Source organism: Rattus rattus, chromosome 3 (assembly GCF_011064425.1).
Source record: "Rattus rattus isolate New Zealand chromosome 3, Rrattus_CSIRO_v1, whole genome shotgun sequence".
NCBI lineage: Eukaryota > Metazoa > Chordata > Mammalia > Rodentia > Muridae > Rattus > Rattus rattus.
In genome coordinates, this window is record NC_046156.1 from 152,966,570 (window position 1) to 152,980,961 (window position 14,392).

Here is a 14,392-nt window from a genome sequence, read left to right on the forward strand (position 1 = left end):
ATCAAAAGCATGAGGGATTTGACATTAGATGTATGAAGTGGATGGGACAATTGTCTGGTTATTTTTTCCATTGCTAATATCCAGAATTATGACTGTATCAGATTCATACCCGATACAATAGGACATCTGCTAACCTTAAAGACAGATGGGGATATTTTCCCTCTGTATCTTCAGACTTCTGAAATGAAAGACTTTCAAAGAAAAATTAAAAGTTCAACACAGTTTCCTTCTAAAGCCATAATAGCTGCTAGCACCCGGAACTAGCATATTTCTCTCCTGTGAAGTAAAATAGTCTCACACAGTGACATAATGCATCAGAGCGGGGAAGAAAGGCTGTCCCTTCACACTTTTGTGTCCACCTGCTGATCACAGGTATTGGACTTAAAGATGTTTAATTGAATTGGGCATGGTGGCACGTGCTTGTAATCCCCCTGCATCTAGGAGGCTGAGGCAGGAGAACTGTGAGTCAGAGGCCAGTCTAACCATAAGCAAAACCTTGTCAGGAAAAAAAATGTCTTCAAGTTAGCTTAGTAAAGCACCACATGACATAAGGGTCACCAAGGCCTCCATCTCTGGGTCATTTATATGGTCACCGCACCAAGAGGCCTGAGCTGAGGACTGTGGCTTCTGAGCTCTTAGATGCCAGGGAGGGATACTGACCTAAAGTTACCATCTTCTCTCGCCTCTTGTGGGTTATGCCAGCAATGGGCTGGTGTGAACACAGCTTAAAACTCTCACCAAATAAAACAAAGTAGAAAGAAAGCACATGCACACCTATGCGTACACATGCTGACTGCAGGCTCCATGCACAAGCAAAGAGTTATTTCTTAGCAGACATTAATTAGTTTTGAACCAGTTTGCCTCTGGAGAGAAGAGTCCTAATTTGAAGGCATGAGCGATGCGTGGTGGGTCATATCCTCTATGTCTTGGGCAAAGAAACAATGGGGCAGCAATTAGAGAAGCCTCCCCATCTTATCACAGGCTTCTAGCGGTTTCTGCTGGTACAAGGCAAAAGAGCCCATGCAGGTGTGTATAAAGAGTGCTTGCAAAGATTAGTGACCATAAATTTTTCAGACTTCAAAGGGTCTTTAAAAAAAAACTTGGCCGATGGTCATCTTCATTATTACATCTCCTAACAGAATCAGTCATTCAGCTCCGTGTTACTCTGGCAGAGCCCCCATGTCAGGTGCTTGGAAAGTAACCACTTGGCTCCTGATTGCTGGCTTTCCAGTTCACAGGAACATTTCACGTAACACTGGATCCGTTTAACCCTTTTCCTCTTGCAAGCCTATCAGTCCCGGGATGACTTCATTGGATTGGGTTGAGACAGATGGATAGAAGGAAGATAGGTAGACGGAGACATAAACCGTTATGTACCGATAGTGTGTCAAACTAAACAAAAACAAACCGCGTTCCTGGATCTGTGCAGTGGCCACAGTGGTCTTCAGGATTGGTGACATGGGCTACCTGAGGGATGGGGCAGTGCCTCTAGAAGAAATCTGGCTTGATAATCAGCCTAGGAGAGAGGTCCTCTCCTCTCTTTTCAGCATCTAGGTAAAGACAACTCATGAGGCCACCTGCGAGTCCGTTAAGATGGGGATAAACATGAGGCTGAATGGCAGACTCGACCACAATGTGGGGGAGCTTTTGTCACAGTCAGTAAAGTGCCTTCTTTCCTTCTTCTCGTCCCATCAGACTCACTGTCCGTCTCCAGTAATGACGCCAGCCCACCGGCCTCTGTGGCCTCCCTTCAACCCCACATGATGGGAGCACAGAGCTCACCAGGTCCCAAGCGGCCGGGCAACACCCTGCGCAAGTGGCTCACAAGCCCCGTACGGCGGCTCAGCAGTGGCAAGGCCGATGGGCATGCGAAGAAGCTGGCCCACAAGCACAAGAAAAGCAGGGAGGTCCGGAAGAGCGCCGACGCTGGATCACAGAAGGATTCAGATGACAGCGCCGCCACCCCACAGGATGAGACCATGGAAGAGGTGGGTCTGTGCGCAAGACTTGACTGCAGTAAGTCACAGGTCACTGAAGGTCGTGGGTGACTACGTAGGCTCCACGGAGGCCTTCCGGTGTTTTCTTTCTTTCACGTTAAGTGTAGTTGCTGTCTTGGGAAGTGATGGGTTTGGTTTGCGGAAAGCACCCATGGCCCGTCGTCCCATTTAGGACTCTGTTAAGTGCAGGGGCAGGCTGGTTGTTGGAAATAACGTTTGATTGCTTTTATTGGCCACATAGAACTCTCCACATTATTTTGATTGCACCAAAGTGGAGACAAGGGGTATTTTCCCTTCCTCTTTGGTCTCAGGAGGCTCTGAGTTGTACTGGAGAAACCATCCTTCATGTCACCAGGACTTCTTCAGCACTGGCAGAGCCAGTGGGGCTTTAACTCGGTCCCTTCCAAGTTCTGCACAGGCTCCAAAAACAAACACAACAACAACAAAAAACAGTGTCACATTTGTTTTATTTTATTGCCTCGTGTTTTCTGTGGGTTTTTTTTTCCACTAAACTTGCTTTTGCTGATTTTTTTTACCACAGTACGGAGGTCATTATGTATTCATGTACCCATTTTATAAACCTGCGTTGCTCACTAAAACTAAAACTCAGGTTTTTCATGCAAACAGAGAAAATGAGTATGTGCTTGATTCCAGCCTCACTGCTCTTCTGTTAGACGAGGAGTCGAGCCTGGAACCCGGGCTTGCTGTCATGGTCCAACATGAACAAAGAATCGTTGGTTTGATTTCAGAGAGGACGGAACGAGGGCCTCAGCAGTGGTACGCTGTCCAAATCCTCGTCCTCGGGCATGCAGAGCTGCGGAGAAGAAGAAGGAGAGGAGGGCGCCGACGCTGTACCACTGCCTCCGCCCATGGCCATCCAGCAGCACAGCCTCCTTCAGCCGGACTCGCAGGATGACAAGGTAAAGGGACAGCCCGTGTGCACCCAGGCCAGAGGCAGAGCCCTCCCTTAGATTCCACGCCAGCACATTTCAAAAGCTGGGAGACAGGGGTGTGGGGAAGGCACCGGAAGCCTGGTGCTTTCCAGAAGTCAGCTTGTTTATCTCTCAGAAGTATGAATAACAAATCCATTTCGAACAAGCACAAGGCCAGCACATGTTGCTGCCATACTACACGGTCATGTAATATGTTCAGTGCACTCTAGTGAAGCTCCAGCAGTTGCTGCTCTTGAAGTAATTTTTTAACATGCTGGTTAGAGCCCCCGAGAGAGAAGTCCCATGCAGCCTGCCTGAACACAGCTTTCATCACACAGTAGGCCGTCATGTTTCCTCCATCCCGAGGTTTTGCTCGTGGCTTTCTAGTTAAAGTAAGGTCGTGCTGCTCTGCAGTCACTTTGCCCAACGTGCCACGTGTGCTGGAAGGGTTAGAGTGCACAGTTACAGAATACCAGGAGTCAGCCTGGAGTCACGTGACTGCCTGCCTTTGGCGGCCTGAAGGCTTCAAGCCACGTCAGTCTGTTCCCCTTCACTTCTTCTATCACGTTAGATTATTTTCCCACCCCAGTTGTAAAATCTCAACTAAATTATCGAAAAAGGAAGCCTCGTAAATGCAGCTTGCACACCCTTGCTGCACCCTGGTCCCACCGTGACCCTCCCCATCTGCTAGGAGCTAATGCAGAGCTAGGAAGTCATTGCTCGGATTTGTTATTGTTCTTTTGTTTTCTTTGGCAATAACTAAGTTTCCTGAATAAAATAGATGTGCTTTCAGCATTTTTTCCTTCACATTTTTTTTCCTTTTCCCTTCCTGACTCCCATATTGGTTTTGTCCATCACTTGCTAGATATATCAGCCTTTAACAATGGAACATGCACTGCAGCCCTTGACTGGCAGCAGGGAGGCTCCCACACTTGATGCTTAGTCTGAATTCCCAGCACACAGCTCCATCCCACACACCCCGTGCCTCCCACAGTCGAGCACCGCCAGAGCCCTGTGGGTCTGAGCACAGTGGTGGTGAGCTGCGGAGCCAAGCTTCGGACTGTCCCTTAGAGTTGAGTATCATTCTTGGTGCAGGCCAGTCTGAGCGGGAAGGTGAAGGCTCCCGGGCTGGATAGGGAGCAGGCTGTGTGGGTGTCGTGACAGCTCACGAGCTGGCTTGTAACAATCTAAACTAATAGCGTTTTCAAAGCAGGACGATAAATTTCCTAAATCTGGGTGGCTATCCAAGCAATGAGGCATGGGCTTTATTGGCTTATTTTCTTCCCTTAAAAGGACTAAATTGCCAGTCTTGTTTACTGGAATCGTTTATTGTTTACCGTGAGACCTGGTTGGGTACTATCGAGAGCAAATCTTCATTTACAAAAGTCTAGCAGTGCTCCCAGACAGTGTACTACCTGAACTAATGTTTCGTTTTGTTCTGTTCTCTCTCTCTGCAAACCTCCGCCCAGCATTACGTTGATCTGTGCTCTGTGTCCGTTTTGGCTCAGTTTCCTTACCTGTCCATTTGAATTTCTTCTCTCCGTTTTCGTTCATCTCATATTCCAAACTTCATTAGAGCAAACTGGCGTCTGTTTCGTAAATTTCCGTATTTTAGTCCATATGTAAGAAGCCTGTTGTACAAATCTGTATCCGTCCAGTGTGAGAAACGCATCTCTCAGACAGCAGCCACATGTCGCATGCGTCTCTGCTGCCCTTAATATGAAGCAAGGTTCATATTACTTACGCCCCTCGATCCCCAGCAGAAGTAATCCGCAAACAGTGTTTGCTAATTACTGGAGCTCAGCTCAGTGGCCCCTCCCTCAGCCTCCCCGACTGTCACCCGTGATGCCCTGGATCTAGCCATAAGTGGCATCTCATAGCTTGTGAGGCTTCAGCTCTTCTGTCCTCTGCAGTAATCATTGGGGAATGGATGGCACAAGAAATGGTGAGCTTGTCCCCCTCTCCCACCTGGGCACTGCACCCCGGCTCCCGTCCCCTTTCTTAATCCCGTAAACAGTCAAGCCACTGTTGGTAGCCCCATTTCGGTTTCTTGGTTATTTGGGGAATCACCCACTAGACCTTAGCGTCCTTCTCTTCTGTGACCGGGTTCTGTCTCTCCATAGCCTAGAGCCTAAGCCGGCACTTGCAGAGTTGCAGTTAGTGTGCCCCCGTGCCCAGTCACCACTCTGAAAAACATTACGATCTTACATGACTGTGGATTAAAAACAGACGTTGTCTGCTTCCCACATGGATCCTAGACAGGTTTTATTTAATGTTTCATGTCAGAATATTGTAAATATAAAAGGATGACTCTAAATAAATGCAAACAAAGACAAACTTGTGGTCTTTTTGTCTGGACTTACTTTAAAAAAAAAAAAAAAAAAAAGCTGGAGTTTATGAGGGAGTTCACTGTCTGCCCAATTTCTAACGAGAGACCTCTCCTCCCCGTTCTGTGTCTTAACTTCTCCCGTAGGCCTCTTCGAGGTTGTTAGTCCGCCCCACCAGCTCTGAGACTCCCAGTGCGGCTGAGCTCGTCAGTGCGATTGAAGAACTCGTGAAAAGCAAAATGGTGAGGCTTCTCAGCATGAGGCTTGCCCATCACTCTCCTGCCTGTGTACACACGCTGTGGATCGCAGCTGCGGCCACACGCTGCTGCCACTCTGACCCGGACCGAATCTGGAGGTCTGCTGTTCCGTCTTAAGGTTCTCGATGGTTTGAAGGACTCATAGAACTCAGACAAGCTGTGACTCTAGCAGTTGCAGAGTATTACACGGCTGAGCTCAGGTTAAGATTAGCCACGCAAAAGGCAGCAGAGGGAAGGAGCCAGGAGATACCAGGTCCCAGCATCTTCACACGAACGAAGCACGCTCCGCACTTCCATAGAGCAACACAGAGAGTATGGCAGCCATAGTGGTTCATCTGGGCCTCAACATCCAGTTGTGTATGCTGTGCTGGTCTGCTGCCTGCTTGGCTGACCGTCTACTCAGAGATGCTCTGTGATGTTCCACCTCCCCCACCACACAGTTGCAAGGGTTTGTTGATGACCTTCCCATAAAACACGGCATTGGAGAGGATTTCACAGGGATGCACTGAAAGTCCCTGAGGTCTCTGCACCCAGCTTTGAGGCAGTTGTGCGGGGGGCTTCCTCTCTCTCTCTCTCTCTCTCTCTCTCTCTCTCTCTCTCTCTCTCTCTCTCACACACACACACACACACACACACACACACACACACACACACACACACACACACAGTATAAGGCACCTCAGCCGGGCGAGCCATCCGGAGTGTTAGAAGATGGCGAGCCTGTGGTCTCATCAGACTTCCTGCATCCTCTGGTGCCGCGTCAGGCAGGTCACACCCGAGAGGCCTCCAGGAGTGGCCTGAGCCTCTGTTTCAGGTGCGGCAGCTGCTGCATCGTGAGGGCAAGCCCCTGTGGGCTTACATAAAAGGCCTTGACTACTCCTTTGCTCTCTCCTGTCTTTCTCTTTTCTCCTTTCTCTCATTATTCAAATAAACAGAGTTCAGTCTAATGAGCCCCAGCTGTCTGCTCTGTACAGGGCACAGTGTCCTCCGTCACCCCCAGTCTTGGCTTCCTGTTGTCACCCACCTGATCCGCGAGCATGACGCAAGTCCCAACACTTGCAGCAGAATGTCCCTCCGATAAAGGTCAACTGCTCCTTGTTTATCAGAGTGCAGTTTTTGGATCAGGCTCCATTTGTTAGCTAGCAGCATCCTGATTTTCGTCAGTAAAGCATTGGTGTGATTTTACAGCTCCCTGGGCTTCCTTTAACGAGGTTAACACAGACTTGTGTCATCAAGGCCCATGATGAAGAGTCTCCCCATTATGGGAAGAAAACAGGACACACAATAGCAATTGCTCTTTACTGACAGCAGCCAAGTAAATGAAGCTAACTGTTCCTTGCACTTGGTCTGTTTCTCCAGAAAGTAAAACCCCTTCCGTGGGTCTAGTTGGAAGCTGGGGTCAGGGAAGGGTGTTAAAGGTGCTATAATCCCTAGGTGTCTAGGGCTACACCCTCGCCCTGACACCTAGCTGCCCGACCCTGCCTGCCTTTGGGGGTTGGGAATGAGGTGGCGCAGAGTCAAATGCCACAGACTCTGGGAGCAGGTGAGAAATGCAGCACCAAGCTCTCTGAGCAGTGCTGCAAGCTCCTTTAATGCCCTCCAGCATCCATGGTCTCTCAGTCAGTCCTCAGTTAGGTCCTCCTGCAGGGCAGCTGCATGCACCACCCTGCCCCCCTGCATTTACATAGAGGCAGCCCCCTGTTCCTACTACACATCTAGGCACTCAGCAAGTGGGTGAAGAAAGAATTGATAAGCAGCAGTTAGGTTTCCAGCTGTTAACCAGTGTCAGATTATCTTTGTTTTTCTTTTCCTTTTATTCACTCTTCTCTCATATACTAGATCCTAACTGCCGTTTGCACTCCGCTCACTCCCTTCCCCCAGATCTATCCTCCCCCCACCTCCCCTCAGAAAATGGCAGGTCTTCCAGGGACATCAACCAAATTCAGAAGTGACAGTAAGGCCAGGCACATGTTCTCACATCAAGGCTGGATGAGGCAACCCAGTAGAAGGAAAGGGTCCCAGGTACAGAGCCAGGGACAGCCCCCCACCACTGTTATGCATACCCCAAGAACACCAAGCCACAGAGCCACAACATATATGCAGAGAACCTAACTCCAACCCACACAGGTGCCTGACCTCTGTAAGTCCACCTTCAAACTCTGCATGAGGCTCTTCATGGGAAAGCATGTGAGCCATCTTGGGAAATATTACACAGACATACGGAAGTTGATTAATATTTTTATTCTATTTTGGCTGTTTACCTAGCTACTCTGACTCAATACAGGTTATTGTTGGTTTTGCTGTTGTAAAGATTTGTTTTTCTTTGCCGTGAGCATTTTTACCTTCCTGTATGCACCTGGAGAGGCCAAAAAAAGTTGTCCAGATCCCCTAGAACTGGAGTTCTGGATGGTTGTGAGCTGCCATGTGGTTCTGGGCATAGCACTTGAGTCCTCTGCAAGAGCGGCAAATGCTCTCAACCGCTGAGCCTCTCTCCAGCCCCTTCTTGATAATGCAGTTTGATCTGTTGTTGGAAATCTTGTCATTTTCCAGTCACGTCTGTTTATTTTCTGACTTAGATTTTTTTTACCCTATCATCAGCCATCATGGACTGTGGGCAGTCAGCAATGTTCATTTGCTACATTTCTTCCAGGCGCTGGAGGACCGCCCTAGCTCACTGCTTGTTGACCAGGGAGACAGTAGCAGCCCGTCCTTCAATCCCTCAGACAATTCTCTCCTCTCATCCTCCTCGCCCATTGACGAGATGGAAGAAAGAAAATGCAGCTCTCTAAAGAGAAGACAGTAAGCAGCGTCAGCCTCCACACCTCCCCATTTCCCTCCCAGTTACAGCACCGGTGCATGTGCACACATGTGTGTGTGTGTGTGTGTGTGTGTGTGTGTGCGCGTGTGTGCATGCATGTGTGTGTATGCCTGCCTCTGTGTGTGTGTGTGTGTGTACATGCCTGCCTCCTGTGTGTGTGTGTACATGCGTGCCTGTGTGTGTGTGTGTGTACATGCCTGCCTCTGTGTATGTGTACATGCCTGCCTCTGTGTGTGTGTGTACATGCCTGCCTGTGTGTGTGTGTGTGTGTACATGCCTGCCTGTGTGTGTGTGTACATGCCTGCTTCTGTGTGTGTCTACATGCCTGTGTGTGTGTGTGTGTGTGTGTGTGTGTGTGTACATGCCTGCCTGTGTGTGTGTACATGCCTGCCTGTGTGTGTGTACATGCCTGCCTGTGTGTGTGTGTATATGCCTGTCTGTGAGTGTGCAGGCGTGCCGCTGTGTGTGTGTCCATGCATGCCTTTGTCTGTGTGTGTGTCTGCGCGCGTGCGTGTGTGCGTGTGTGTGTGTCTGTGTCTGCCTCTGTGTGTGTGTGCGTGCGTGCTTGTGTGTGTGTCTACATGCTGTACATGCCTGCCTGTGTGTGTGTACATGCCTGCCTGTGTGTGTGTACATGCCTGCCTGTGTGTGTGTGTGTACATGCCTGCCTGTGTGTGTGTGTGTGTACATGCCTGCCTGTGTGTGTATGTGTTCATGCCTGCCTCTGTGTGTGTGTGTGTGTGTGTGTGTGTGTGTGTGTGTGTGTGTAGGAATGTGGTAAGCCATAGCTAACAGTTTCTATCGTTCTCCTGTCTGTTATGCTTTACAAATAAGAACATTTCATGACAAGAATAAAAAGGAGGTAACAGAAATTTAAAATAAGTCAAAATGTGAGTGTTTTAAAGTGTAACTTAGTGGCAGTGTTTCTCAATTCTGGTAAAATCACTTATGGCACTGAATGTCCTGAGAGTTAACACCAAAGGATTACCCTTCCTCTGGGTGAGAGGTCCTGTATGCTGCATGGGTAACAAGCTAGTTGGGGTCAGTAATAGCAGGCCCCAGTGACTGAATGGCACCAGGCATATGGAGTGTGCCAGGGTAGAGCTGACCGAGTGAATGAGTGTGAATTTGGAACTTTTATGCTACTATATATATATAAATACAGCTTGCTAAATCCAGTCAGTGTTGTTTGTGGTCAGCCCTGAAATCATATATACATAAACAATGTCCCTCAGATGGATAATTTTCTCTTTCCCTGCTCTCTTAGTTTTGGGTAGTTCTTTGACTTGTCTTGGGACAAGTGAAACCTCCCCCTCCGTACTGGCATGTCCATTGCTGTTATCATTGGTCCAGTCTTGCTTAGGCAGCCATGGTGTCGAGGTATCAAGAATGATGCTTCCCTGACATTTCTAGGAGGTACAGCTTGGCAGCAGACTTCCTTCCGCCTCTGGCTTTTATAACCCTCTCACCTTCTTCTCGTTCCCTGGGCATCAGATACAGGGTGTGAGACCAGGTTATGTCATGGATGCATCTCTGGTGATTGGACACTGTCAACAGCTGTCAGTTGTTCTCTGCACTTTGACGGATGTGGCCATATGCCAAAAGGAGAAGCTTTGATGAGGAAGGAGGGTCTGACTTATCTGGGGGAGACCCGTAGCCTCACTAGCCCAGCTCATTGGCTAGGTTTCCAGTGCCAGGCATGCCCCGTGCCCCCGCACCCCTGATGTGTGCCTTCCATACAGATAGACAGCTGCTGATCACCACGCACCTCTAGTGATACCTTGCCAGGCCGGTCATCGCTGTTGTTCAAAGCATCTGGGCAGGTAGTCGATTGTGTCCCTCCACAGCACCTTCTGGAGCTATGAATCCAGTCACTGGGAGAGGCTTTCACGTTAGATCCAGCTCGGAGCTTCTGCATCCTGTGTCCCAAGTGAATGGTGGCTTTAACAATAGACTGGTCTTTGACTTCTAGGAGACTAGAAACTGGTGGAGGCCTTAACTAGGCACCCTTGGCTGTTTCAGACAGAAACACTGCAGTATCATGCATACACTCTAACTGTCCGAAATTTTAAAGCTTCCTGTTTGTCCACTGAAGTCTAAAATAACTTAATTAAAAGACCGCCGCACCCCCTAATGCCACACCTTTGCAACAGAGTCGCCCCTGCGCTGCCTTTTCATTTTCTGCTACCATCGTACCGGGTGCCTGAGTGACTTTGGCTGATAAACTGCTCCTGCTCTCTCACTTAACCCCTCAGACCCAGCTGTGTAAATCTGATATACATCGTATGGTCCTAAAAGAACCCAGTCTCACAAAAGCAAATTTGTACAGGATAATTCCTTCAGAAAACAGATTCTGTATTTCTCTTTTTTTCCTAGCTATGTTTTGCAAGAATTAGTGGAGACAGAGCGAGACTACGTGCGGGACCTTGGATGTGTGGTTGAGGTACGTGTCTTCAGAAGCTTCAAACGCAGATCATCCAGGGAGGTACCGTTTTAAAAGGCAGGAGGATGATACTTTCCAGATACTTCACTGTAGGTGCGTAGGTAGGCAGATAGATAGATAGATAGATAGATAGATAGATAGATAGATAGATAGATACATACATACATACATACATACATACATACATACATACATACATTTAGTACATGAGTACACCATCACTCTCTTCAGACTCACCAGAGAGGGCATTGGATCACTTGTGAGCCACCATGTGGTTGCTAGGAATTGAACTCAGGACCTCTGGAAAAGCAGTGCTCTTAACGACTGAGCCATCTCTCCAGCCCCTTGGTATATATTTTATATGTGATTAAGACTTTAGCTTATTACTGCCAACAATCTTGTGATTTTTGTATTGAAATTTTGCCTTTAATCATTTCATAAGATGAGATGTTGCCACAGAAACAGCAGTAATATTGGCTGAAAACTCAGTGTGACCAAGCTATGGATTGAGTCCACTTTGAATCCACATACTTCTGATGCTGGCCCATGCCTCTACCAGACGATTTGTTTATGGCTTTGCACAGAGTGGCCCTGCCACCATTTTTAGTCACAAACATTGACTGAACACTTTGTAGCTACAGCAAGTCCTTGTTTCAGTGTTTGGCTAAGGCAGGTCTTGAACTTGTAATCCTCTTGCCTATAGTGCTGGTTTTGCAGACTTGTGCCACCATCCCTTGCTGTAAAGGAGAGGTATTTTCGTAGTATAGGATGCTGTCATGTTTCTCCAGCTTTGCAAGCGTGCACAGTCATATTTGGTGCACATAGTTATTGGGCTGTAGTTGAGCTCAGTAGCAGAACCTTTGCCTTGTGCACCCGGCGTGGCTTCCTTGCTCGCCACTGCTGAAGCGCAATAGTGGTAATAGTCACGGCCACTCCCCAGCATCAGTGTTCAGCATGTTGGGTAGCTCTGCAGTCACTGGTAGCAATGGTTTCTGGTACAAACTAAATCTCATTAGAATTGAATGGAAGTGTTATTTTGTTTTCCAAAGTAGGGTCTTGCTGGGTAGCCCAGAACGGCTACATGCTCGCTCTTCCTGTCTCAGCTACCCAAGCCGGACAGAAAATGTACAGCACATGTAGCTGTATAGTCAACTGACCTCTGTTAACAAACAGCTTATAAAAAGAAAATTGCTAAAGCCTTCTTTAATGTGTGATGTAACAATCTCGAAACATCAGTTCCTTTATTTCTATAAATCCTAAGAACAGAGGGACGTCTTCTTCTGACCAACTCTCTGGTATTTAAAGCATTGTTTGCTTTCTGAAACCATTTACATGCTTTAACTGTTTAAGTTCCTTAGAAGAATTTTCATTTACTTATAAATGTTGCATAGTGCGAGGAGAGGCGATTCCAGCAGTGAATATAACTATATTTGAAGCTGTAGATAAGGATATTTTCCATGCAGGTTTGGATCTGTTCTTAAAGAAGACACTGTGTGTCTATGCGGTGTGACTTCCAATGCACTTACGTGATGCAGGCGCCTCACGTGTGAGCTCATCTGCACACATTGCTTTGCAGGGCTACATGGCGCTGATGAAGGAAGACGGTGTTCCTGATGACATGAAGGGGAAAGACAAGATCGTGTTTGGCAACATCCATCAGATTTATGACTGGCACAGAGAGTAAGTAAGACACCTATCGTGCACGACGCGGTGTCCAGCCTGGCCGGGGCTAGAGGGGATATTTAGGGTTGGTCTCTTCTGCACCCTGTGTGGCATCCGGGAGGAGTCTGAGCTGAGGACAATACTGCACTGTACAGACTGTACTACTGGGCATTTTACAGCATGGGAAGACTCGTGTTTTCATGCTAGTCTATGCCGGGATGCCAGGTCAAAGAGAGGCAGTCTGCTTGGGATCATGGCCTAGCACTGTGAGCCACTCTTCCCATCTGTATTAATTAGCTCTTTATCGCTGTAACCAAGATACTCAACATAAACAATTCTGTGGAGGGGAAGATTGACTGCGGCTTATGGCTTCAGAGGGTTTGGTTGGATGGCTTGGCACCAAGAGATCTGGCAGCAGGAGACTGGCTGAGAAAGAATCTTCACTTCCTGTTAGACAGGAAGCACAGAGTGAGATGGGATGGCGAGGAAAATGTACACAGAAGAACTAGTCCCAGGGACTTCCTTCTTACAGACAGTCCCTGTCTCCTACGTTCCCCACAGCATCCCCACATGTGCCACTAGCAGGAGACCTAACTGAAAAGACAAGCCTGTGAGGACATTTGTATTCAGACCCACCACTGGCCCCAAAGGCCCTTGGTCATGTCGGTCGGTCCAACGTCAAGAGCTCTCAGGGTCTCCTCTGAACTCAGTGAACGTACCTGTGTATCAGAACGTTTCATACTTGTAACACGTGGGGACACAGGGCAGGGAAGAGTCAGACCAAAGTAAACCCGAAACCCCTAATCCGTGTAGATTCATATGGAGCACACGGAGGTGTGGCCTTCCTGTTGGCAGCCCGCAGAGCTGCAAAGAGGGTCCAGATTTCTGACATCTCCAAAACCCTGAGCTCTTCCTTGCAACTTGCCGTTACCCTCATGGCTTTCTTGCATTTCCCTCCAGGCTCCTTGTTAGGAATCTGACCCTAACACACACCTCTGGCCTCCCATTTGGAATCTCAGTTAAAGCTCCTCTAACCAGTTTTTCTTGCCAGAGTCCGCTGCCAGCTTCAGCTTTACCCTGCCCTGCTGGGAACATGGCTGCAGCAGTCGAGAGATTCTTGGTTAGCTAGTCCAGGGAAACACCTTTCTTGGTGGCCCCGTGTGAACAGAGCACCTCAGCAGCTCTTTTGGAGGCCAGAAAATAAAAGGTCTTTGAATGAGTCAACCTTCCAATCTCTTGAGCCTACCATAACTCGCGTCTGGCTAGTTCTTGTGATGCCTCCAGGGCCTCTTTCCATATTGACCCAGTGCAGAAAAGTTTAAGCGGCTTTCTCTTTAATCGCCTTGCATGTTTTTACATCTTCCTGCTTCTCTAGTTCCCCTTCTTATAGTAAGCCTGGCTAGAAGCAGCCTGCATGGACTGCACCACAGTCTGTCTGCTACAGTCTCAGGATGTTCTCCACCAAATGTACTAGTTCATTTCCTTTGCATTCAGCCTTTGGCTGGTGGTAACTCAGTGGCAGAGCGCAAGTCTCTGTGTTCAATCCCCAGCGCCATGAAAACAAAGCAGATCTGCCCTCGTCAAGGTGCACTGGACATATTGTATAGTGTAGCCGTTGTTGTCAGAATGTGATGGGCCTGGCTTTAACCCAGGTCCCCGTGGAGTCCTTGCCCATCAGAACCTCGTGCTCGTTTCTGTGAGCACTCTGCCCCTTTGCTCTCCCACTGGAGGCGCACACTCTGCTTTGTGTCCCGGGGTTTCTGTTGCCCACTCTCTCCCAACATTTCCAAATCCTGCCCTACAAACAGTTCCAAACACCGAGGAGTTACACAGCGACGCCACTCACAGCAGCACCGTCCTTTAGGCACCAGCTCTCCAAATTAGTGTCACAGAAATTCCTTTCTGGGGCCATAATACCTTACGTACAAGGGACAGAAGGCTTCCCTCAGCTGTTTC

General features: G+C 48.4%; 1 protein-coding gene across 1 annotated transcript in view; it reads left to right on the forward strand.

The window, feature by feature from the left end:
• Trio (trio Rho guanine nucleotide exchange factor) overlaps positions 1-14,392 on the forward strand; it is a 290,571-nt gene that overhangs the window by 247,309 nt on the left and 28,870 nt on the right. Inside the window, 6 exon segments of the mRNA XM_032898677.1 lie at positions 1,696-1,988; positions 2,747-2,917; positions 5,403-5,498; positions 8,164-8,312; positions 10,708-10,774; positions 12,351-12,454. Of these exon segments, the coding sequence (XP_032754568.1) occupies positions 1,696-1,988; positions 2,747-2,917; positions 5,403-5,498; positions 8,164-8,312; positions 10,708-10,774; positions 12,351-12,454 (880 nt within the window).